This window comes from Ranitomeya variabilis, chromosome 1 (assembly GCF_051348905.1).
Source record: "Ranitomeya variabilis isolate aRanVar5 chromosome 1, aRanVar5.hap1, whole genome shotgun sequence".
Taxonomy (NCBI): domain Eukaryota; kingdom Metazoa; phylum Chordata; class Amphibia; order Anura; family Dendrobatidae; genus Ranitomeya; species Ranitomeya variabilis.
This window is the reverse complement of record NC_135232.1, coordinates 332,800,620-332,827,125: the sequence shown is the minus strand read 5'-3', so window position 1 is coordinate 332,827,125 and position 26,506 is coordinate 332,800,620. Positions and strand designations below refer to the sequence as shown.

Genomic DNA, 26,506 nt, shown 5'->3' with positions numbered 1-26,506 from the left:
CGTGATAATACGCACTTTTTAAGTCTAAGGTACACATTACCACATTTTTTCCTAACAGGGGAATTGTGGAACGTATAAATTCCATCTTGAACCTCTTGTATTGCAGCCATTTGTTTAAAAGCTTGAGGTTTATTATAGTCTGGGATTCCCCCGAAGGTTTCTTTATAGAGAAGAGGCCTGAGTAATGACCTCTTCCTATCTGTTGAAGAGGAACAGGAGATATTGCCTCCATACGCAGAAGATCATGTATGTCTGACCACATAGGGGAGGCTGAGGAGAGATGGACGTTTGATACAAAATATCTTTCTGGAGGAAGAGAGTCGAACTCTATACTGTACCCCTGGGATATGACCTGAAGGACTTCTGGTAATCCTCTCCCAATCTCCCAGAAAGTTCAACAACCGCCCCCCTATCCCGGTGGCGTCATTTCCTTCAAAACTCTGATCTAGATGTCGAGGGACCGCAATCTCTATTTTTGTTTCTATTCTCTCCCCCTTTCTGATAGCTCCTCCTCCCCCATTTTCCCTTACCCCTATAGTCTGATCTGACTATAATAGGGCCTGCGAAAGGGCTGGTACTTTAAGTTTTTCCTCTGGAAACCCCTTTTTTTCATCTGAAGCTTTCTCCAGAATATCATCAAGTATGGGCCCAAAGACTGCCTCCTGAAAAGGGAATAGAGCACAATTTATTTTTTGAATGAACATCTCCTGACCAGTTCTTTAACCACATAGCCCTCCTGGCTGCATTTGACAAAGACTGGCCTCTAGCTGTGAACCTAACCGATTCTGCAGTAGCATCTGCAAGAAATCCGGTTGCTAGTTTCAATAGAGGGATAGCTTTAATAATAAGACTCTCTAGGGGTTCTAGCTGACAATTGATCTTTCAAGTCATCTACCCACAAATGCATGGCTCGCGCCACAGAAGTCGCTGCAATATTTGTGCGGATTACAGCCGCTGAACTTTCCCAGGCTCTTTTTAAGAGCCCATCCGCCTTACGGTCCATTGGCTCCTTTAAGTTAGAGGAGTCCTCGAATGGAATGGCGGTTCTTTTAGACACTTTTGCAAGAGGAATGTCAATCTTGGGGATATCTTCACACTCCTTGACCTCCTCATGATCAAATGGTAGGCGAAGTCTGAAGTCTCTAGGAATGGATATCCTCCTTTCTGCTTCTTCCCATTCTTCTAAGATCATAAAACGAATATGGCCATTTACAGGGAATACTCTCGATGTCTGAGAACGTAGCCCCCCAAACATCTCGTCTTGAACTGACTGGGTAGTTGAGGGTTCCTCAATTTGCATAGTCCACCTAACTGCCTCCAGAAGCTCATCTATATCATTAGATGAGAACAAATATTTCTTCCCTCTTTCAGGAGGCTCCCTGATCAACTCATCTTCCAGATCTGAATCAAAAGAGCTGTCCTCGGATGACCAATCTGATTCCCTCTCTCTTTTCCTAGATCTCTGTGGATCCTGAGGGTCAGACTGGATGGGCTGGGGAAAGGATAAGCTATCGAGGCCTGCACCTCTTCTCTGACAATGGCTCTCATGTTTGACATCAGGGAGGCTTGCTCTTCCCCCACAATACGGCTGGTGCAAGATACACAAAGCGATTTCTGCCAGGAGTCTTTGAGCTTTACGGCACAGATGGGGCCACTTCTTACACTTGCCGGGTTTCTTAGCCACCGACGGGGCCTACAACAGATTATATAAACACCTGATGGGCCCGTACAATTATTGAAATTTTAAGGAGCCGACCCCTATCCGGGGACTCACATGTGCCTGACCCTCCTGCAGTGTTTCAGATCTTGTGTCCTCCATGCTGCTGCTCTAGGTTGGCACCCACTAAACACCTCCACTGCCTGCAGAATCAGATAGTGCAGGACACAGCGGTCACATATACCTTTTATATCCTTAACGTCGCCGTCACCTGCCCCGGGGCCTCCTTACGTCGGAGAGTAGGAGGACGCTGCCCCATGCTGCCGGTCGCAACCCGGAAGTGAAGCGCGCGGCAGCCGTGATCCGGAAGTGACTTTCCAGGAAGCCAATGCGGTCGGCACTCCTGGCCACAGACACCGCGTCTCACGTTCTCACCATGGCCTGCACTCAACCCGGGATCCGCTTGCCAAGGAAGCACTCTGCAGAGGCGTCCGGACGCAGGTACATCAGGGCTACATCCAGGGTCGAGATTTCCCCAAGGGGGAAGCAAACCCCTCACCAGGAGCAGCGCTACACCGGTGCTGCTGAGGGACCCCATTACTCGGGTTTCAGCCAAGCAGGGTCTTGTAGTGGGAAGGAAGAGGCCGAGCCCCCCCGATACTCACCACCTGCATGGGACAGACTGAGCTCTCGTCATTCCCATCCACAGTGGGTAAGAAAAAACACTGAAGGGTGGAAGGGGGAGGGTCCTTTTAACCCCTTTACCCCCAAGGGTTGTTTGCACGTTAATGACCGGGCCAATTATTACAATTCTGACCACTGTCCCTTTATGAGGTTATAACTCTGGAACGCTTCAACGGATCTTGGCGATTCTGACATTGTTTACTCGTGACATTGTACTTCATGATAGTGGTAACATTTCTTCGATATAACTTGCGTTTATTTGTGAAAAACACGGAAATTTGGCGAAAATTTCGCAATTTTCCAACTTTTAATTTTTATGCCCTTAAATCACAGAGATATGTCACACAAAGTACTTAATAGGTAACATTTCCCACATGTCTACTTTACATCAGCACAATTTTGGAACCCAAATTTTTTTTTGTTAGGGAGTTAAGGGTTAAAAGTTGACCAGCAATTTCTCATTTTTACAACACCATTTTTTTTTTTTAGGGACCACATCTCATTTGAAGTCATTTTGAGGGGTCTATATGATAGAAAATACCCAAGTGAGACACCATTCTAAAAACTGCACCCCTCAAGGTACTCAAAACCACATTCAAGAAGTTTATTAACCCTTCAGGTGTTTCACAGGAATTTTTGGAATGTTTAAATAAAAATGAACATTTAACTTTTTTTCACACAAAATTTATTTCAGCTCCAATTTGTTTTATTTTACCAAGGGTAACAGGAGAAAATGGACCCCAAAAGTTGTTGTACAATTTGTCCTGAGTACGCCGATACCCCATAAGTGGGGGTAAACCACTGTTTGGGCGCATGGCAGAGCTTGGAAGGAAAGGAGCGCAATTTTACTTTTCAATGCAAAATTGACTGGAATTGAGATGGGACGCCATGTTGCGTTTGGAGAGCCCCTGATGTGCCTAAACATTGAAACCCCCCACAAGTGACACCATTTCGGAAAGTAGACCCCCTAAGGAACTTATCTAGATGTGTGGTGAGCACTTTGACCCACCAAGTGCTTCACAGAAGTTTACAATGCAGAGCCATAAAAATAAAAAAATCATTTTTTCACAAAAATGATCTTTTCGCCCTTAATTTTTTTTCCCCAAGGGTAAGAGAAGGAATTGGACCCAAAAAATTGTTGTGCAATTTGTCCTGAGTACGCTGATACCCCATATGTGGGGGTAAACGACTGTTTGGGCGCATGGCAGAGCTCAGAAGGAGTGCCATTTGGAATGCAGATTTAGATGGATTGGTCTGCAGGCGTCACGTTGCATTTGCAGAGCCCCTGATGTACCCAAACAGTACAAACCCCCCACAAGTGACCCCATATTGGAAACTAGACCCCCCAAGGAACTTATCTAGATGTGTTGTGAGAACTTTGAACCCCCAAGTGTTTCACTACAGTTTATAACGCAGAGCCGTGAAAATAATTTTTTTTTTTTCCCCACAAAAATGATTTTTTAGCCCCCAGTTTTGTATTTTCACAAGGGTAACAGGATAAATTGGACCCCAAAAGTTGTTGTCCAATTTGTCCTGAGTACGCTGATACCCCATATGTGGGGGGGACACACACGACTATTTGTGCGCACGGGAGAGCTCGGGAGGGAAGGAGCACTGTTTTACTTTTTCAACGCAGAATTGGCTGGAATTGAGATCGGACACCATGTCGCGTTTGGAGAGCCCCTGATGTGCCTAAACAGTGCAAACCCCCCAATTATAACAAACCCTAATCCAAACACACCCCTAACCCTAATCCCAACGGTAACCCTAACCCCTAACCACACCCCTAACTCTAATCCCAACCGTAAATGTAATCCAAACCCTAACTTTAGCCCAACCCTAACCCTAACTTTAGCCCCAACCCCAACCCTAACTTTAGCCCCAACCCCAACCCTAACTTTAGCCCCAACCCTAACCTTAGCCCCAACCCTAACCCTAACCTTAGCCCCAGCCCTAACCCTAACTTTAGCCCCAGCCCTAACCCTAATGGGAAAATGGAAATAAATACATTTTTAAAATTTTATTTTTCCCTAAGGGGGTGATGAAGTGGGGTTTGATTTACTTTTATAGAGTTTTTTATAGCGGATTTTTATGATTGGCAGCTGTCACACACTAAAAGACTTTTTATAGCAAAAAAGTTTTTGCGTCTCCACATTTTGAGACCTATAATTTTTCCATATTTTGGTCCACAGAGTCATGTGAGGTCTTGATTTTTGCGGGACGAGTTGACGTTTTTATTGGTAACATTTTCGGACATGTGACAGTTTTTGATTGCTTTTTATTCTGATTTTTGTGAGGCAGAATGACCAAAAACCAGCTATTCATGAGTTTCTTTTGGGGGAGGCGTTTATACCGTTCCACGTTTGGTAAAATTGATAAAGCAGTTTTATTCTTCGGGTCAGTACGATTACAGCGATATCTCATTTATATCTTTTTGTATGTTTTGGCGCTTTTATACGATAAAAGCTATTTTATAGAAAAAATAATTCCCCCCGTGAGCGCGGCCGATCGCGCTGGACGTACTACTCCGTCATTGGGAAGTAGGGCCCACCCCACATGGACGGAATAGTACGTCCGATGACAGAAAGGGGTTAAACTCTCGTGGTTTCCTGTCCCACTACGGATAAGAAGGACGACCTCCATGGTGCTGTCAGGTGGTGACCTGGAAAATAGAGTTTCTGACTGACAACTTACTTCTATGGTATAAAAAGAAGAAACGTACCTTCAGGAGCAAAATCATCTTCATGCATGACAATGTACCATCTCAGGCTGCAAAGAATACCTCCAAGTCATTGGCTGCTATGTGGCATAATAGGAGAAACTCATGGTGTTGTCACCATCTTCCCCTGACCTCAACCCTATAGAGAACCTTTGGAGTATCATCAAGCAAAAGATCTATGAGGGTGGGAGGCAGTTCACATCAAAACAGCAGCTCTGGGAGGCTATTCTGACTTCATGCAAAGAAATACAAGCAGAAACTCTCCAAAAACTCACAAGTTCAATGGATGTAAGAATTGTGAAGGTGATATCAAAGAAGGGTTCCTATGATAACATGTAACTTGGCCAGTTCAGGATGTTTTGGAGTTAAATAGCTTTTTTCAGTGAATGTGACCTCCTAATGCTGCAAATTCCACAAATGAGCATTTTCAGCTCTTTAAAACATATCAAATGTTTAGAAATTCTACGGTGCCTAATAATTTGGAACAGTGCATTTTGAGTTTTTATTCATTTTGGAGATTATACTGTTATCATTGGGAGGTTTCTTCAATAAAATTTGATGTATACTCTAACAGGTGATGACTTATTAGACTGACTCATTTGCACCGACCATTTAGGAAAATCAGAGAAAAATATCATTTGCATAATAATTTGGAACATGGTGTATATATGCACATTACGTAAATGATGCTTTAATAATATGTATATGGGCATTAGATGTACCTACAGGATTAACGCCTACCTTCAGAGACTCTGTAGAGATACTAATAGAGGGCTTTTTCTGTGTGGTGGCAGTACTGGCACCCCATCGCCTTCGCCGTGCAGGGTGTGCTCCTTCGCTGTCACTGTTTGTAGTAGATACTGGAGAAGGCTGACTCGAACACTTTGTAGCTGCTTTACAGAAGGCAAAAAAGTGCAATATTAAAAAACAGCTATATAGAAGAAGGGGCTCTTTATGTTATACATGCTTTTCTGAATTCTTCATGTCGTGTTTCAATGACAAGCAAGACAATGATTGGGGTAAACCAGCTTTATGCTTAGCAGCAACCCACATCAGCCTGAGTGGGTTCATAAAAAATTGAGTTTATCATAGAAATTCAAACATGAAGACGCAGATAGAGCTAGTACTGGATCTTAGCTTACACACATGGAAGAATCTTTATTCACATGCCTTCCGTTAGATGCATCCATAGCAAGTCCATAATAAAAGCCACATTTTCAATAGGAAATAAAAGAAAACTACTAGAATAAGCCATGATGGCTACTTACATATAACAGAGATCTTCCGCTTAAATGTTCTTGGTGGTGTTGTGCCCTAAATGTAGAAGGACAAAGGGTAGAGAGAAAGGAGGAAGGGGATGGAGGCAATATGACACCCCAGGGAGAAAGATAAACGGTTAATCAATTAAATACAAACAATTACAAAAAAAATTGTTTATAAGCAAAAGGATAGGAAAAAAACAAAACAAAAAAAAAACAAAACAAAGAAAAATAAATTGCAGGTAAATCAAGACAAACCCACCACACTAGGTGTAAGACTAGATTACAGAGCACAAGATGGGATGAAGTTACTGAAATCTTAAATGTGAAAAGCCCACATTCCCCAAAGGCAGATGTATGCCCCCTCCAGAGGAATGGATTGTGAAGCGACAGCAATACCCAGCCATCTCCCGACTCCTGTGCCTCTATGATAGAGCTCCTGCCACAATCGCTTGGCAGCCTCATTTCAGCACAGAACAAAAGTTTTGGTTGTTGAGATGCCAACGATCAGAAACTTCTATCCCGACATCATCTGTTGGGGAAAGAGTCAGGAGGCTTCCATTTGCATTAGAATGTCGTCCAATATGGAAGACTAGCATGACAATTAGTGCTTGCAATTCATCAGCTTGAAGTCTAATTTGTATAGAAGGGCTTTTCTAACTGTAGTGTTTCAGGAATATTGGTAAAGGTCATAAAACACTCATATCACCATATGAGAAAGGGGATCATGTCTAGGGCCCATGCCCATCAAGAACAGGGCCGTATTTCCACCTGTTTAGGCGAGAGCTGGTTGTCTACTCACTAAGGCTACATTCACACTTGCGCACCAGGGCTCTGTGCACGGCTGCGACTTCCTCCCTGAAGCCCTGCACACTTCCGCACTTCTTCCGTTTAGGACAGCCTACTGCATGCGTCCTGCATACCCATCTTTAACATTGGGTACGCAGGACATGTGTATGTATGTGGATGTATAGTATTGACGCGCCCGCGGACCGCACGGGAACGCAACTTGTTGTCAAAACGACGCATCCGCATGTCCTGTGTACCCAATGTTAAAGATGGGTACACAGGACGCATGCAGAAGTAGGCGGACCTAAACAGAAGTGCGCAGAGCTTCATGGAGGAAGTATGCAGCAGTCCACAGAGCCCCGGTATGTAACTGTGAACATAGCCTAAAATAAATGGTTCTCGGGGAGAATGTGAGCGTGATCACTGCCTTTAACAGTAAGGGTATGTGCATATGATAAGTGTTTATAGCACACATTTCTGCATCAAAAGCCTTTTGCCACTTGGCAGGAAAAAGATCTGAAATTGCTTCAAATCTGCAAGGAAAAAGCAGCAATAAGCAGATTTCTGAAATCTCAGTCACTTTGATGGTACCAAGAAATGCTTCAGTTATTGCAACAATACTGCATGGAAAAAATGTGAAAAAGACATGTGTACATACCCTTACTTGTGTGTATAAACTTTAGAACATTTGCACCCACACTGGAAAAAAAACAAAAAACTGTTAACCCTCCCCTTCATGACATGCGCTGTACATATAGTGCACATGTCGTGTCTCCCCCTTTTATGTGGACTCCGGCAGTGAGCCCACATTTTTTCTGGCACATGTTAGCTGTTTAAAAAGCTGACATGTGCCCGTAACAGCCACAAGTGGGATCTCAATCCACCTGCAGCTATTAACCTGTTAAATGCCGCTGTCAAACTGACAGCAGTATTTAACGCGCACTTACGGCCATCAGGCCGGAAATCCGCCCATTTGTAACCCCCCATCACATGATCGCAGGTCACCAATGGGTTGGCATGACAACCAGAGGTCTCCTGGAGACCTCTATGGTTGTCACTGCTGGCTTGCTACCCAGTGGACGGCACTCATGGCAAGTGAGTAATTCTGCTACATTCAGGTGATCTGATTATTGCCTGTGTGTAGCAGAGCCGATCGGGTTATGGCAGCTTCTAGTCTCCCATGGAGACTATTGAAGCATGCCAAAAATAAATGGAAGAAAAAAAAAAAAGTTTTTAAAAATATTACAAATATAAATGTTCAAATCGCCCTCCTTTCGCCCCTAACGTCAGCTCAGCACGCAAAAAAAATAAGCCCTCACCCAGCCCGAGATTATGAAAAACCCCCAAAACCATTGTGGAGTTGCACTTTTTTGCAATTTCACCGCACTTGGAATTTTTTTTCCCCGTTTGAGTACACGATACGGTAAAAATAATGATGTCGTTCAAAGTACAACTCATCCTGCAAAGAACAAGCCCTCACATGGCCATAGTGATGGAAAAATAAATTAAAAGTTATGGCTCTGGGAAGGTGAGCGAAAAACAAACGCAACAACAAAAAATGGGCTGCGGCGCAAAGGGGTTAAATAAGTGTTACATACTGCTCTGACAAAAATTAAGAGACCACTGAAAAATGTTCGGTTTGTCTGATTTTTCTCTTTATAGGTATATTTGAGTAAAATGTAAATTGTTTATTTATTCTATAAACTTCTGACATGTCTCCGAATTTTCAAGCAATAAATTTTGTATTTTTTTTCTGAAAAAGAATGGTCAAAATTAAAAAAAACAAAACAAAAAACAGTGCTTTCAGACCTCAAATAATGCAAAGAAAACAAGTTCATAATCATTTAGAAACAACAATACTAATGTTTTAACTCTGGAAGAGTTCAGAAATCAATATTTTGTGGGATAACCATGATTTTTAATCACAGCTTTCATGCGTCTTGGCATGCTTTCCACCAGTCTTTCACACTGCTCCTGGCGCAAAAATGTAAGCAGTTCTTCTTTGTTTAATGGTTTGTGACTATCTATCATCCTCTTGATTACATTCCAGAGGTTTTCAATGGGGTTCAGGTCTGGAGATTGGGCTGCCCATGACAGGGTTCTAATGTGGTGGTCTCAATTTTTTTCCAGAGCTGTATACACACACACACACACACACACACCCCAATTGGTGTAGGGGCTGCATAAATATGGCATTTGAACCAAACTTTCTATTTCGATCTGGCAGAACTCAATGGCAGGCAAGACCTGGCATCATTTTAGCCTTTTGGCATTCATTCATCAGACCTGTATTGATGCACTGGGGAAAACCTGGCAGAGCATGCTTGTGTGCATGTGAGAGTAATCCGTGAAAGGGGGAGAGAAAAAAAAAAAAAAAGACAGCATTCAGACGAATGTCATTCAATATCGCTGTCCACATATTCAGTCTATGCAAAAGGAAAACAGATTGACAACGTGGCCAGATCGGTGAACACTTTTTAATACTTTGAGACAGTGTATGGATAGAAGTTCTCATCCTTTGTCACAACCTTCCTGTAGTTGCGAGAGATTGCTCCTTGTAATGCGGATTGAAAACAGTAGCGGGATTCAGAAGTGACCAGCGCATTAGAACCGATGCCATCACATGTGAGATTAGGCACATGACAATTCATTAAATGTCTACACCCCGACAATAACCAATTTTCTCAGATCTTGGGCCAATTTTCTGATTAGATTTCCCCTTTACCTGTAAACCCTCACTTCACTGGCATCTGCAGCCCATGTGGGGCATTTGGCAAAGTGGTTATGTTTGTAAGGAGACAAATCGGCACCACAAAAATTATACATTTTTGTCTATGCTATCCTTTGGTGAAGCAATGCTTTGTTGCTCACAGATGCATACATATTAATGCAAAGTATGAAATTAGACAGGCGTCACTGTGGATCTCCTTGTGGAATAAAGCGTTAGGAGACCCTCGAGTTCCACCTCTCCTTCATACTTTGGACTCACTGGTTTCTGTACGGCTGGGCATATGTGATATATACAGCGTACTCCACAGCTGTTTCTTGCTGTATGTGAGAAGCTACTGTATATAGTCAGTACGATTGTAGCCAGGCCATTTATTCTCTTTACAACATAAAATAATCAGGAATCTTTGCAAGGGTAAATGTACACTGTTTGCAGCTAGGTATTGTGTTTCACTTTCGGATTTTCTCAATAGATGGGTGGTCTCCATAAGACAACATGCATATTAACAGTCATTTTGCCGACGTCTGCGTTACCCCAAACGGCTCCAGGACGCCAGAATGGGGGAACCAGATAACCCTACTACTTCTGATCACCACACATTAGCAAAGGTGACAATTCCCAGTATAGCTCCTGCTACACCATGGCTGGTCTAAGGAGGAGGAAAACCAGCAGATCTCAGCGAACACTAAGGCTACTTTCACACACAGCATATTTGCTGCGTATTTTTACGCGCGCGTATTTTGCTGCTGCTTTACCTGCGTTTTTTTACGCAGGCAAAAAACGCAGCTGCTTTCACACACAGCGTTTTTTGCTGCGTTTTTTGCAGCTGCGTTTTTTTCAGCATTGTGTACTGAAAATAAAGTTTGTTTGAAAAAAAAAAAAAAGGGGAAAAAAAAAAGTCATTGAGGTCATTTCCTGTCTTTATGACTCAGAATACAATACACACTGGAGTTAACATCATGTCGATTCTGCCAGCTGCAATGGCCTTGAGCCAAAGACGCCTCAGCAAGCGGAACAGACATCAGCTGGGGTTTACTAACCCCACTGTCACTAACCCCAGGTTACTAGGGCAGGCGTCAGTCAGACGCCCCCCCTCGTAACCCTGTACGGTAAGGGTATGTTCACACGATCCTGATTTCAATCCTTTTTTTTCAGGACAAAAACCGCAGCTCTTGGCAGAAAACGCAGGTGCGTTTTTGGTGCGTTTTTGATGCGGTTTTTGATGCGGTTTTTAGTGCGTTTTTTTATGCAGTTTTCTCTGCAGATTGTCTGTGTTTGACACAAATAAAGCTTTAACTGCAGTGGGGGAAAAAAAAAAGAAATGATGTCATTTCCTTGTCCAACCCTTTTCTTCTTCCATCCTCCATTTTGGGACTAAACACCAAAATGAGTGGACGTGTTTTGAATGACAGCGCTCCGCAGAGTGCTGAGCGTAGGCCAGATCACAGCCCGCGGATCCAGCTCTATCCAGCTATTTAAGTCTACGTTCACATTTGCGGTCTGCGCCGCAGCGTCGGGCGCTGCATGCGTCATGCGCCCCTATATTTAACATGGGGGCGCATGGACATGCGTCGCACTTGCGTTTTGCGCCGGCCGCATGCGTCACTGCAGCGCACGCATCCGGCCGCAGCAAGTTGCATTTTTGCTGCGTCCAAAATCAATCAAAAAAAGGACGCATGCGGCGCACAACGCAAATGTGAACATAGCCTAAGTGCCACGTATTTCAGTGCCACGTATTTCAGTGCCACGTATTTCAGTGCCACGTATCAAAGTGCCACGTATCAAAGTGCCACGTATCAAAGTGCCACGTATCAAAGTGCCACGTATCAAAGTGCCACGTATCAAAGTGCCACGTATCAAAGTGCCACGTATCAAAGTGCCACGTATCAAAGTGCCACGTATCAAAGTGCCACGTATCAAAGTGCCACGTGCCACATATTTCAGTGCCACGTATCAAAGTGCCACGTATCAAAGTGACTGAGCGCCTGCCCTAAAGTGAAAGTGAAAGCAGAGCGGTGACGTCACCGCTGTGCTGTTAAGGCCGGAGCTCAGTCAGTGTCAGGAAGCAGAGGCTGGGGGACGCGCAGGTGAGCATGTACTGTTTGTTTTTTTTACTTTTACGCTGGTAACCAGGGTAAACATCGGGTTACTAAGCGCGGCCCTGCGCTTAGTAACCCGATGTTTACTCTGGTTACCCGGGGGCCTCGGCATCCTTGGTCGCTGGAGAGCGGTCTGTGTGACAGCTCTCCAGCGATCAAACAGCGACGCTGCAGCGATCGGCATCGTTGTCGCTATCGCTGCAGCGTCGCCACACACACACACACACACCCACCCTTCACTGGGGGGCGGGGGCTTCCCTCTTCCTGTCCGACGTCACGTCCGGTCCTGGGTGTCAACCCCTCCGTACAAAGACGCCGACACCCAGGACAAAGGCGCTGTGTGTGCACGTTAATATGGGGCCCTAGGGGGATACGCAGACACGCCGCTGCGTAAAGAATTGACATGTCAATTCTTTTTACGCCGGCGTGTTTGCAGACAAAAGCGCCGCGTTTTTTTGCGGTGTGTCTGAACGGCAAAGTGAATTTCTCATTCACTTTGCCGGCAGACGAAAATGACATTGCGCATTTTTGAAAAGCGCCCGCAAAATAGCGCTCAAAAATGCGCTATGTCTGAAAGTAGCCTAAGAATTGATGGGATTATGGACTGAACAGAAAATGCTGTTTGCAGAGACATCAGTATAATATGTCGTGCTTTTCACTCTTGATGGGAACTACAGTACCAGACATGTTCCACCACCTAGTAATGATGAATGGGCACTATCGGGCCATTTTCACATCAGTATATGTACGATAAAATCAGGAATGGGTCAAATACTCAGTAGAAGGGAAGTCTTTAGTTTTCCACTCCTAGTTTTAGCTTACAAATGCTGATGCAAATTACTGATTAAATAGCTCCACGTGACCTGCAGTTTTCCTAAATGGCTGTCACATGCTTATTGATGACTGCAATACCTCAACAGAAAACTATTGAAAATTAGAGAGTATACAATTACATTAAAGTTCATAAAACTGCAGTACATACATTTCAGTAAGTCCATCCCAAAAATGCACTTGAGTATCATAAATCAGCAAATTTAAAGGAAAGCAATAACGAAAAAAATAAAAGTTAAGAAATGCAATCAGCTTCAAATAAAAAAAAAGAAAAAGACAAAACAAACAAAAAAAAACCAAAAAACTAAAAGCCCCAATAGACTAAGGAGAGAAATTGAAATAGATAAAAAAGAAACCAACGATTAATCAGAGGAGTGATGAAGTGTCCTGGTACCCCGTGTGTCTCTCCCACGTGGCTCAAGAGTGGCCAGCCGGTGCCCCTCCGCTTATTTTGGAATTGGCTTAGTCGTGTGTTTTGGAGGGTAAGATGGGAAGGTGAACGGTGAGGAGGGCGGGCGAGAAGCGGCCTGTCCCCTTATATCCATGGCAGAGATGGCTTTAAAAGTCTGGTTTGGTAAAAAGTTCAATAGGAGGATGGACTCGTGGAGGACCCCTTATCAGCATGGAGTCCCATTTTTGTTGGTGCAAGCGGGTGCTGTACAAGTTGTCACCCCGTGCAATCCTCAGGCCTGGAGTGTCACTGAACACAGCTGGAAACAAGGGACAGGTTTCTCCATTCTAGTCATGCAGTGCATTGCAGTCACTACTTGGCTTGATTACAGCTCCAAAGACCTGAGGAAAACCTCACATTTTCTTTTTCACAGTCTTTTTGTGTGTCCTGTGTTTTTCATACGTTTTGTGAAAGCCAACTTGGAAAATAGAGCCAGCATACACATAAAGTCACTTTTGCCAGTCTTGAAGGTACAGATGGTGGTCCTCCAGCAGAAACAATGAGTAAGAAGTCACTTTTAGAAGTCTTGCCTCCAGACCCTGCACACTGCTCAAGCTTTAGGAAGATACAAGTTTTCTTTCATCGTACAAGTCCATCACACTGACTGAACAACAGCTCCTTATAGAAAAGTAGCGGGACCACATACAAGCACGTTGCCAAACATGAGATGATGCCACAAGTCCTGATCTATATGAGCCATGTGACAAATGCAGGTACTTTACAAGGACAGTCTTTCTGCCTGGCAGGAACAGCAGTCACTTTGAGAAACCAATATCCCACTTTAAGATGCATATCAGCAGCAGAAGATGTGAAGGTTGCAGGCGTCTCACCCAGCCCTCCTTTCTGCTCATAGCTGCGTCTGTTCGGCACCCCCGGGGCTGCCTGGGTAAAGCTGGGCTCTGAATGGGTGCTGCAGTGCCTGGAAGTCCCGCAGGGTTTTGGTGGAAGCGCTGGGGCGATGGGACAGGTGTCTTTACGGAGGAAGGAACGGCACACACACTTATACAGGCTTCGCTGGTGGATAAGGGAGGTGGGAGAGCAGGGAGCACCTTAATACACCATCTCCCCCTCCCTCTGATAACCCACTGTTTGGGACCACAGGCCTCAAACTCCCACCCAACCACCCGGGTGAGGACTTAGGCCCCTTTCACACATCAGTTTTTTTGCCATCAGTCACAATCCGTCAAATTCTGAAAAAAAACAAAAAAAAAAAAAACTTATCCGTCGCAGATTGTGAAAAACTGATGTGATGGATCCGTTTATTCGTCGGATCCGACTAAAGGATCTGGCTAATTGGATTAAAAAAAAAAATATCGGAGCATGCTCAGTTAGCCAAAAAACGGAATCAGTCGCTGGATTCGGTGCCATAGGCTTCCATTCTAGCAAACGACTGACGGATCTGTCGTCCCTTTTTCGACGGACACAAAAAAAACTTTACTTTGTCCGTTTTCTCCGGCCGCCGGAAAAACCATTTTCGACAGATCAGGCTAACGACGGATGAAACGTGAGGCCATCATTGCAATCCATCGCTAATACAAGTCTATGGGAAAAAAAAAAACATCCGGCGGCGTCAGTCACCGGATCCTTTTTTTTACTTTAAAAATCGACGGGATTGCGACTGATGGCAAAAAACTGATGTGTGAAAGGGGCCTTACAGTTAGTTTACTTATATGCTCAAAATGTAACTCCCCGGCAGTACAATGTAGGGCCATGTGTGCTGTCCCAAGCTCCCAAATGAAGGGGTGTCCAAGTGTCTCCCCCCCCCCCGTATCCAGGCACCCTATGTGTGGGGCTCACTGCTACAATGGCCCTGCAGGAGGTGCTCCCGTTCCCGTACAGCGGTGGGCCCCCGGGGAGCGGACCATGGCAGGCGCCCTCTCCTACCTCTTTCTTCTCATTGGTGTCACAGTGGTCCTCCTGGGGCTGGGATGGAGCCGGCTCTGGGACCTCGCTCTCCGGGACCTCGCTCTCCGGGACCTCGCCCTCCGGGTGGCTCTCGGCGGTATCCATGACGGTGTCCTCTGTCTCTGGGGCACTGCAAGAAACCAATGTGCTGGGGTTAGTACAGGGCCAGGTGTGCTCGGCATATCCCCAGCGCCTGAGGGGCACCCTCTGTGGGAAGCAGCCGGCTCCCTGCTGTAGGAGGCGGCCGACATTGCCGGGGAGCGCCGTCAGGAAACCGCCGTGCACCGTCCGCCTCCTGAGGCCTGCAGCCAGTGAGCGGCCTCTGCACACTCCCGCCGAGCGCACACTGCGGCAGCCGCGCTCCTGCCCCCTGCCGCTCATCACATGGCCAGACCCAACAATGGCGGCTCCCCACCCGCCGGAGCGCGAGCGGCCCATCCGGGACCCCCTTACCAGTCTTTGTTTTCTGATAACATTTCCCTGGAAGCCGGCTGGAAAGGAAAGGGGGAGGGGAGAGGTGGGCGGAAAGGATCCTCTGGAGGTCGCGCACAATGGGGATGAGGGAAGGGGAAGACAGGGACCGGGGAAGAGGGGAGAGAAAACAACCCGGCACTCCGCAGCGAGCGGAGCGGCCAAGCCTGCGATGCCCGTGCGTGCTCACTGTCCGGCAGGGGAGCCACACTCAAACATGCTCTGCAGCCATCTTGATTATTACCCAGCATCCCTGGGTGCGGGGAGGAGCCTGGGCGGAGGGGGGAGGAGCCGAGCTTAGCTGCGCGCTCACAGTTCATGGACGGCGAGGCTCAAGTTGGTTTCTTAAGGTACCGTCACACTAAACGATATCGCTAGCGATCCGTGACGTTGCAGCGTCCTCGCTAGCGATATCGTTTAGTTTGACACGCAGCAGCGATCAGGATCCTGCTGTGATGTCGCTGGTCGCTGAATAAAGTCCAGAACTTTATTTGGTCGTCCGATCGCCGTGTATCGTTGTGTTTGACACCAAAAGCAACGATACCAGCGATGTTTTACACTGGTAACCAGGGTAAACATCGGGTTACTAAGCGCAGGGCCGCGCTTAGTAACCCGATGTTTACCCTGGTTACCAGCGTAAAAGTAAAAAAAACAAACAGTACATGCTCACCTGCGCGTCTGCTTCCTGCTCTGACTGAGATCCGGCCCTAAACTGAAAGTGAAAGCACAGCGGTGACGTCACCGCTGTGCTGTTAGGGCCGGAGCTCAGTCAGTGTCAGGAAGCAGACGCTGGGAGACGCGCAGGTGAGCATGTACTGTTTGTTTTTTTTACTTTTACGCTGGTAACCAGGGTAAACATCGGGTTACTAAGCGCGGCCCTGCGCTTAGCAACCCGATGTTTACCCTGGTTACCCGGGGTCCTCGGCATCGTTGGTCGCTGGAGAGCGGTCTGTGTGACAGCTCTCCAGCGATCAAACAGCGACGCTGCAGCGATCGACATCGTTGTCGCTATCGCTGCAGCGTCGCTTAATGTGACGGTACCTTTATTCGGGTATGTGTCCACGTTCAGGATTGTATCAGGATTTGGGCAGGATTTTACGCAGGTCAAATCTGCACTGGCAGGTCACCTGCGTTGTCCTTGCGTTGTTTCTGCATGGTAAGGACATGCTGCGTTCTGAAAAGACGCACCGCATGTCAGTTTCCGCAGGTCTGCCACATGCGTCTTTTACTGCATAGTGGAGACGGGATTTCATGAAATCCCCTCCACTATGCTGTAACATCTGGACGCTGCAGCTCTACGCAGCGTTTCCTGAACGTGGACACATACCCTAACAGTTTTCTTATTTTCTGTTGTTTGTAGGTTTAACAACAAATAAGCCTCACAATAATAACATACACTGCAGCGAGGAGCCCTGATGTGAGGAACCCTAAAACAGCTCCAAAAATTAAAAAACTGGCACAAAAATAGGAATCAAAGTGGGCAGTCTACTTTCACAGATTTGAATAAGGCTACGTTCACATTAGCGTTAAGCTAATTTGCGTCGGGTTTGCGTCGGCGACGCAGCGGCGACGCATGCGTCATGCGCCCCTATACTTAACATGGGGGACGCATGCGTTTTTTTGTGTTGCGTTGTGCGACACTTGCGTCTTTTTTGCCGCAAGCGTCGGACCAAGAAAACGCAGCAAGTTGCATTTTTCTTGCGTCCGATTTTCGGCAAAAACCGACGCATGCGTCGCAAAACGCAGCGTTTTTGCGTGCGTTTTGCCGCGTTTTTGCGTGCGTTGTGCGTTGCGTCGCCGACGCAGCGGCGCACAACGCTAGTGTGAACTTAGCCTTAGTGATGTTTTAAGGGGTTAAATATCTGTGTATTTATAGTGTGAGGTCAGAGGCCCAAAGTCACTTAGGCTACTTTCACACTTGCGTCATTTGGAATCTGTCGCAGTGCGTCGTTTTGGGGAAACAACGGATCCTGCAAATGTGCCCACAGGATGCGTTTTTGCCCATAGACTTGTATTGCCGACAGATCGCGACATATGGCCATACATTGCGTCCGTCGTGCACTGGATGTGTCGTGTTTTGGCAGACCGTCGTCACAAAAAAGTGTTTAATGTAACGTTTTTTCGGACGTCGCGTCCGCCATTTCCTACTGCACATGCGTGGCCGGAACTCCGCCCCCTCCTCCCCGGGACATAGACTGGGCAGCGGATGCGTTGAAAACCTGCATCCACTGCCCACGTTGTGCCAAATTTTCACAACGTACGTCGAGCCGACGCATTGTGACAGCCCCATACCAACGCAAGTGTGAAAGTAGCCTAAACCCCTTAAAAACATCAGTTACTTATTCGCATGGCCAAAATTGACTGCCCACTTTGATGCCAGTTCTGATCCCCAGAATCCATTTGGGCCAGGCTGGAGGGTCCTGGGTTTGATGTGGCTCCCTGTTCTATATGTCTGCACTGTGCCCACTCTGATGCCCATTTTTGTGCCACCTTTATAATTGTTGTAGCTGTTTTTGGCTATGTGCACACGTTGTGGATTAGGCTCAGGAATTTTTGGTGCGGATTCTGCATCTCTTGGCAGAAAACGCAGGTGCTGATTTGACGTGTTTTTTGTGTGGATTTTGTGCGGATTTACCCCTGCGGATTTCTAGAATGGAATGGGTACAAAAACGCTTCTTTTAACCCGCAGCGTTTCCGCAGGGAATTGTCCGCACCATTAGCACAGCATTTTTTTTTCATTCATTTACATTGTACTGTAAATCACATGCGGATCTGCAGCGTTTCTGCACAGTAAAAAATGCTGCGGATCCGCAGGAAATCCGCAAGTGTGCATATAGCCTTTAAAGGGCCACTGTCACCCCCCTCCAGCCGTTATAAACTAAAAGAGCCACCTTGTGCAGCAGTAATGCTGCATTCTAAGGCCGGCGTCACACTCGGCGTAAGACAATACGGTCCGTATTTTACGGCCGTAATACGGCCGAAATACGGTGAAATGTTCCCAAAATAGTGATCCGTAGTCAGGGTGTGTCAGCGTATTTTGCGCATGGCATCCTCCATATGTAATCCGTATGGCATCCGTACTGCGAGATTTTCGCGCAGGCTTGCAAAACCGACATCTAATGGATTTATGTGCTCAAATGTTCATTAAAACATATATACAGTATATATATATATACAGTATATATATATATATATATATATATGTATATGTATATGTATATATATATATATATATGTATATATATATATATATATATATATATATATATATATATGTATATGTATGTATGTATGTATGTATGTATGTATGTATGTATGTATGTATGTATGTATGTATGTATGTATGTATGTATGTATGTATGTATGTATATATATATATATATATATATATATATATATATATATATATATATATATATATCATTGAGACACATATATATATATTCTGTATTTATATTTCATTCAGCGCGATATCTGTGAACAGCCGGTAATTCAATTGCCGGCTTTTCATTTCTCCTTCACAAACCTGACAGGATATGAGACATGGTTTACATACAGTAAACCATCTCATATCCCCTTTTTTTTTCATATTCCACACTACTAATGTTAGTAGTGTGTATGTGCAAAATTTCAGCGCTGTAGCTGCTAAAATAAAGGGTTAAATCGCGGAAAAAATTGGCGTGGGCTCCCGCGCAATTTTCTCCGCCAGAGTGGTAAAGCCAGTGACTGAGGGCAGATATTAATAGCCAGGAGAGGGTCCATGGTTATTGGCCCCCCCGTGGCTACAAACATCTGCCCCCAGCCACCCCAGAAAAGGCACATCTGGAAGATGCGCCAATTCTGGCACTTGGCCACTCTCTTCCCACTCCCTGTAGCGGTGGGCTATGGGGTAATGAAGGGTTAATGCCACCTTGCTATTGGAAGGTGACATTAAGCCAGATTAATAATGGAGAGGCGTCAATTATGTCACCTATCCATTATTAATCCAATTGTAGGAAAGGGTTAAAAAACACACACACGATTAAAAAGGATTTTAATGAAATAAACACAGCGGTTGTTGTAATAATTTATTGTTCTCACAATCCATTTCCAGGCCCTCACTTGGCAAAATAATTAACGCACAATATACATACCTTCTGATGTCAGATCACGTCCCACGAAGTAATCCATCTGAAGCGGTTAACTAATATTACAGGCAGAGCTGCGATAAACCACTCGCTCGTGCCTGTAATCCCCCGGGTGCTGAAAGGAAAGCTGGATCTGTACTTACATTGAGTCGCGGTGATGCGCCCCTGCTGGATGTTCTCATGAACTGCAGCCTGGGAACTTTTTCCCACGCTCCAGGTCATATGAGGACATCCACCAGGGGGCGCATCACCGCGACTGAAGGAAATGTAGGTCAATGACCTACATTTCCTTCATTCGCCGGGGATTACAGGCACGGAGCACAGCTGCATTATAGCAGGGCTCCTGCCTGTAATATTAGTTAACCCCTTCAGATGGATTACCTCGTGGGACGAGACGGTTCACCAGAAGGTATGTATCTTGTGCGTTTATTATTTTGCCAAGCGAGGGTCTGCAAATGGATTGCGAGAACAATAAATTATTACAACAACCGCTGTGTTTATTTCATTAAAATCCTTTTAAATCATGTGTGTGTTTTTTAACCCTTTCCTACAATTGGATTAATAATGGATAGGTGACATAATTGACGCCTCTCCATTATTAATCTGGCTTAATGTCACCTTCCAATAGCAAGGTGGCATTAACCCTTCATTACCCCATATCCCACCGCTACAGGGAGTGGGAAGAGAGTGGCCAAGTGCCAGAATAGGCGCATCTTCCAGATGTGCCTTTTCTGGGGTGGCTGGGGGCAGATGTTTGTAGCCAGGGGGGCCAATAACCATGGACCCTCTCCTGGCTATTAATATCTGCCCTCAGTCACTGGCTTTACCACTCTGGCGGAGAAAATTGCGCGGGAGCCCACGCCAATTTTTTCCGCCATTTAACCCTTTATTTTAGCAGCTACAGCGCCCAAATTTTGCATACACACACTACTAACATTAGTAGTGTGGAATATGCAAAAAAAATGGGGATATGAGATGGTTTACTGTATGTAAACCATGTCTCATATCATGTCGGGTTTGTGAAGGAGAAGGAAAAAGCCGGCAATTGAATTACCGACTTTTCATTAACACCGCTGCGTATTTCTCGCAAGTCACACTGCAGGTCCGTGTGGAATCCCTATTTTTCTCGCCCCCATAGACTTTCATTGGCGTATTATTTGCGCAATACGCTGACAAACGCAGCATGCTGCGATTTTGTACGGCCGTAGAAAGCCGTATAATACTGAACCGTAATATACGGCTAATAGGAGCAGCCCCATTGAGAATAATTGTGCCGTATGTAATGTGAGTTTTACGGACGTAGTTTCTGCGCTCTTACGTCCGTAAAACTCGCCAGTGTGACGCCGGCCTAACAAGGTGGCTCTTTTAGTTTTAGGTTCAAGCATACCCCAAATAAAACGTTTTTATACTTAGCCACAATTCCTGTCTCTAGCCAGGTAGGCGGGTCCTCACTCCCCAGCTTGGCCAGCTCCTCTGCCGTCACTCACATCTTCCTGCACTTTCGGCGCCGCCCCCTCAGCGCTGTTATCGTTTCAAAACCGGCGCCTGCGCTGTGTACTGGTGTCCTGCGCAGACGCAGTAAGCTCTGGCCGTCTGATGTCCCAGCCAGGCTTGCACACTGTGCCTGCGCGGGCATTGCGGCCGCCGGCCAGCCACCTTTGGAATCCCCGGAAAACGTCTTCTTATCAGTATATATTTATGTTTCAACTATACAGAATATTCCGTGTAATGGCTGATACCAGAGAACAAAAGACATCCACAGAACACCAGGATGGATCTGCTGCACAGCAAATAGCTGTAGGACCTACGATGACGTCACTGCCATGTGATTAGGGCAATCACATGGCAGTGACGTCATCGCAGGTCCTACAGCTATTTGCTGTGCAGCGATCCATCCTGGTGTTCTGTGGATGTCTTTTGTTCTCTGGTATCAGCCATTACACGGAATATTCTGTATAGGAGGAACCTTTGGAATCCCCGCCCCGCACTGTGCATAATGAATAATGCATAACACAGTGCGGGGCCGCAATGCCCGCACAGTGTGCAAGCCTGGCTGGGACATCAGACGGCCAGAGCTTACTGCTTCTGCGCAGGACACCAGTACACAGCGCAGGCGCCGGTTTTGAAACGATAACAGCGCTGAGGGGGCGGCGCCGAAAGCGCAGGAAGATGTGAGTGACGGCAGAGGAGCTGGCCAAGCTGGGGAGTGAGGACCCGCCTACCTGGCTAGAGACAGGAATTGTGGCTAAGTATAAAAACGCTTTATTTTGGGTATACTTGAACCTAAAACTAAAAGAGCCACCTTGTTAGAATGCAGCATTACTGCTGCACAAGGTGGCTCTTTTAGTTTGGAACGGCAGGAGGGGTTAACAGTGGCCCTTTAAGTGTATGCACATCAGGGCTCCTCGCTGCAGTGTATGTTATTATTGTGATGCTTATTATTTGTTGTTAAACCTATAAAAAACAGGAAAGAAAAAAATTGCCGAAAAAGAAACCAACTTCAGCCTCGTTCATGGACAGCACACCGTCCGGATCACCGCCAACCGCCACTAGACATGCGGCACACTGTCCGGATCACCGCCAACCGCCACTAGACATGCAGCACACTGTCCGGATCACCGCCAACCGCCACTAGACATGCGGCACACTGTCCAGATCACCGCCAACCGCCACTAGACATGTGGAACATGGTCCGGATCACCGCCATCACTAGACATACGGCACACGGGCCAGATCACCACCAACTGCCACTAGATGTACGGCACATGGTCCGGATCACCGCCAACTGCCACTATGTCCTCCTCACCCTGCGGCTGTGACATGTCAGTGTGACCTGGTTACAGATAACTTACCAGATCAGTGAGAAAAGCCCATTCTAATTTTATCTGAAAAAGTTTGCCTTTTTGTCCCCTCTGTATACTGCAGTCTTATGACAGGGTAAAACGTAATAGCCCCCAGAGAAGAAAATCTGTTAATATCACCTTGCTTGAAGGGACCATTAACACATTAGGCACCTTAAACATTACAAATTCAATATCTATACAATCTATTCAAATAAGGGCAACCTGATTCACCCGATTCTTCACAGAATGATTGACCTCACTAATTGAACCCCACACTGCTATTATATTGAACACACCCCATTTCAATTCATTATTCTAATACACAGACTCAAAAACCTGCAGATCATAAATGCGGACTGTTGGTTTTCTAAGGCTATGTGCACACATTGCAGATTTTGCTGTGGATCTGCAGCGGTTTCCCATGAGTTTACAGTACAATGTAAACCTATGGAAAACGCAATATGCAGTGCACATGCTGCGGAAAAAAATGCATGGAAACGCAGCGGGTTACATTCCGCAGCATGTCAATTCTTTGTGCGGATTCCGCAGCGGTTTACACCTGCTCCATAATAGGAATCCGCAGGTAAAACGCAGTGCCTTTTACCTGCGGATTTATGAAATCCGCAGAGCTCAAAAATACGTGTGCACATACCCTAAATATACTGCACCAACTGGTAAATTGTTTAACACGTGGTAATCAGGGTGGATTGATTTAAATCACGCCGATTTAAATCATGATTTAAATCACGATTTAAATCAAAAGATTTTTTTCTATTTAAATCGGATCGATTTAAATCATGATTTTAATCATGATTTAAATCACTGATTTAAATCAAAAGGTTTTTTTTAATATAAATCACGATTAAAATGAGAAGTAAGAGCAGTGCGCATGTGCGCCCATAGTTACACGGACGAAACTAGGGGCAACGATCTAACGCCAGGGTGAGGGGGGGACCCCAAAGTAAGTAAAAATCTTTTTTGTTTTACTATGTGGCAATAGGTAGGTGTTTAAAAGCAGCATGTCTTAATTGTATAAACTATTAATAGCCTCCACATTTTGTTCATACTGCCCCTTTAATTCCACACTTCTAGCTTGGTTTCACTTTTGGTTTAGTTTCTTTTTCCATTCAGTTGACATGCCCAAACTTGTTGGATAGTCAGCATCCTACAGAAACCTCTGGAAGAGCATGGCATTGTGAATGTTACACATATACAGCCTTTATTCTACTGAGTTAAACAACTCAGCTTTATCTCATGATGGAAGAACCTTTGGATGGTAAAATATTTTCCTCAAAAAGCAGTTTATTGAAAAAAATCCGATTTAAATCAAAAAAATCCGATTTTTTTGATTTTTTTAAAAAAACATTGATTTTTATCCACCCTGGTGGTAATATAATTTATATGAAAAACAGTGATTAATCTGGTTATTCATATTGGACTACTATTATTTTGAACACTACTGTATGTAACACCACAAAAATCAATAAATAACATTTCCCACAAGTCTACTTTAGGTCAGTACAATTTTTGGAACATTTTCTTTTAATTAGGAAGTTAGAAGGGTTAAAAGTTCAACGATTTCTCATCTTTACTACATAATTTACAATTTATTTATTTTTTTTTAAAGATGACATATTTGAAGCGATTTTGAAGGGCCTATATTACAGAGATTACCCAAAAGTGACACGATTCTAAAAACTGCACCCCTTAAAGTGCTCAAAACCAGCTTATTAACCCTTCAGGTGCTTCACAGGAATTATTGGAATGTGGAAGGAAAAATGAACACTAAGGGTATGTGCACACATTGCAGATTTGCCTGTGTAATTTTCTGTGCAGATTCTGCATCTCTTGGCAGAAAACAGGTAGAAATCTGCGTGGTTTTGATGGAGATTTGTATGCGTTTTTGTAGGCTAAATAAAGATCTATTATTTAAAAAAAAAAAAAAAAAATTGTGATGTCATTTCTTGTCCAACCTCTTCATTTACATACTCCATTGAAGAATAATGTTTCCACACACAGATAGATAGATAGATCTATAGCTAGAAAGATACATCTAAAGATAGGTAATAGATAAATAGTATTTATCTATCTTTAGATATATCTAAGCCCGATGTTTAGTAATAAACATAATAAAATGGTACATAGAGAGTTAAATAAAGACACACACAAAATCTGCGTTAGGCCGGGGTCACACTTGCGAGAAACTCGCACAAGTCTCGCACCTCAGTACCGGACACTGCCACCAGTACTCGGGACCGGATTATACAGATGCATAGAAATACATGCAGCCGCACGCTCTGGTCCAGAGTGTCAGCGGCAGTGCCGGGTATTGAGGTGCGAGATTTGTGCGAGTTTTTCGCAAATGTGACCCGGCCTTAAAGACATTGTCTGTTTAAAAAAAAAAAAAATGTTGTGGGCTCCCGCGCAATTTTCTGCGTCAGAGAGGGAAAGCCAGCGACTGGGGGACGGATGTTTATAATCTGAGAAGGGATTAATACCCATGGATCTTCCCAGGCTATGAATATCAGCCCGCAGCTGTATATTTAGCCTTTTCTGGCTATTAATTATAGGGGGACCCCCTCCCCCCAAAAAAGATGTGGGGTCCCCCTAAAATTAATAGCCAGAAAAGGCTATGCAAACAGCTGCGGACTGATATTCATAGCCTAAGAAGGGGCCATGGATATTGCCCCCCCGCTACAAACACCAGCTCAGAGCCGCCCCAGAAATGGCGCATCTGTAAGATGTGCCAATTCTGGCACTTAGCCTCTCTCTTTCCACTGCCCTGTAGCTGTGGCATATGGGGTAATATTTGTGGGGTTGATGTCACCTCTAAATTGTAAGGTGACATCAAGCTGGCTTAGTAATGGAGAGGCGTCAATAACACACCTATTCATTACGAATCCTATAGTTGTGAAAGGGTTAAAAAAAACCAGCCAGAATAAAGAATATTATTGAAATAAAACAACACAGTTTTCCATCTTTATTGTTACGCCTCATTCCTGCGACGCCCTTGATATCCTGGAAGAAATAAAATAAAATAAACCAACAAAAATGCTCCCTTGTCCGACCCAGTCCATTTAATAACGAGTGTCGCACAACGATTTTCCCTATAGAGCTGTCACATCAGGAGATGTGACCGCTCTACAAGGCCTCCAGTGACACACTGACAGGATAATGGCTCCTGCAGGGTTATCACTGAGGGTTCAATGAGTTCATTGTTCTCAATTTACGGCACTGCTGCATGAGAATTTTCTCACGCAGCGGTGCCGCAAGTGACAGCATGAACTCTGCTGAACTCACGGCGGCGGAGGGATATAGTGCAGAGAATTACCTCCTGTCACTGTACCAAGTGTTTTTTTTAAATAATATATATATATATATATATATATATATATATATATATATATATACGCGCGCATCGGGATTACTCGCTAATCCCGCCCCTGCACAGTAGCTCCGCCCCCACCACATCACCACATAATCCCGCTCCCCACCCCATCACCACACAATCCCGCCCCCCACCACATTACTACACATAATCCCGCCCCCCACCACATCACCACACATAATCCCGCCCCCCACCACACAATCCTGCCCCCCACATCACCACACAAAATCCCACCCCCCAACATATCACCAAATAATCCCGCCCCCACCCCATCACTACACATAATCCCGCCCCCCCATTACCACACATAATCCCACCCCCCCACCCCATTACCACACATAATTCCGCCCCCAACACATCATTACACTATTGTTATTAACTTCATTTTAAGTCAATCTACCACCTGCGCAAGCGCTATTGAATGTTGACATTATTTACTTTAGTTTAATCACCAACTGCCTTAATTAGATAGCAATGAGCGTGCCGAGCGTTAGCTGGCTGGAAACATCTAATTATAGGCGCTTGGTGGTTCACGTGAGGCCAATTATTTACATA

General features: G+C 45.2%; 1 protein-coding gene across 12 annotated transcripts in view; it reads right to left on the bottom strand.

Moving 5' to 3' along the window:
• Positions 1-26,506, bottom strand: part of ACIN1 (apoptotic chromatin condensation inducer 1) — a 151,384-nt gene that overhangs the window by 12,205 nt on the left and 112,673 nt on the right. Inside the window, exons 8-12 of one of the 12 annotated variants that reach the window (XR_013224162.1) lie at positions 15,195-15,252; positions 15,102-15,164; positions 13,127-14,188; positions 6,329-6,374; positions 5,802-5,953 (exon numbers count right to left, since the gene is read on the bottom strand). Coding sequence is in view for 7 of the 12 variants with exons in the window: in XM_077298914.1 (XP_077155029.1) it covers positions 5,802-5,953; positions 6,329-6,374; positions 15,102-15,252; positions 15,576-15,598 (372 nt within the window). In the remaining 5 variants the exon portion in view is untranslated. Of the gene's footprint in view, positions 1-5,801; positions 5,954-6,328; positions 6,375-13,126; positions 14,189-15,101; positions 15,253-15,575; positions 15,907-26,506 lie in introns of those variants that run through there. The other 11 variants (XR_013224163.1, XM_077298931.1, XR_013224159.1 and 8 more) reach the window with 11 other exon arrangements.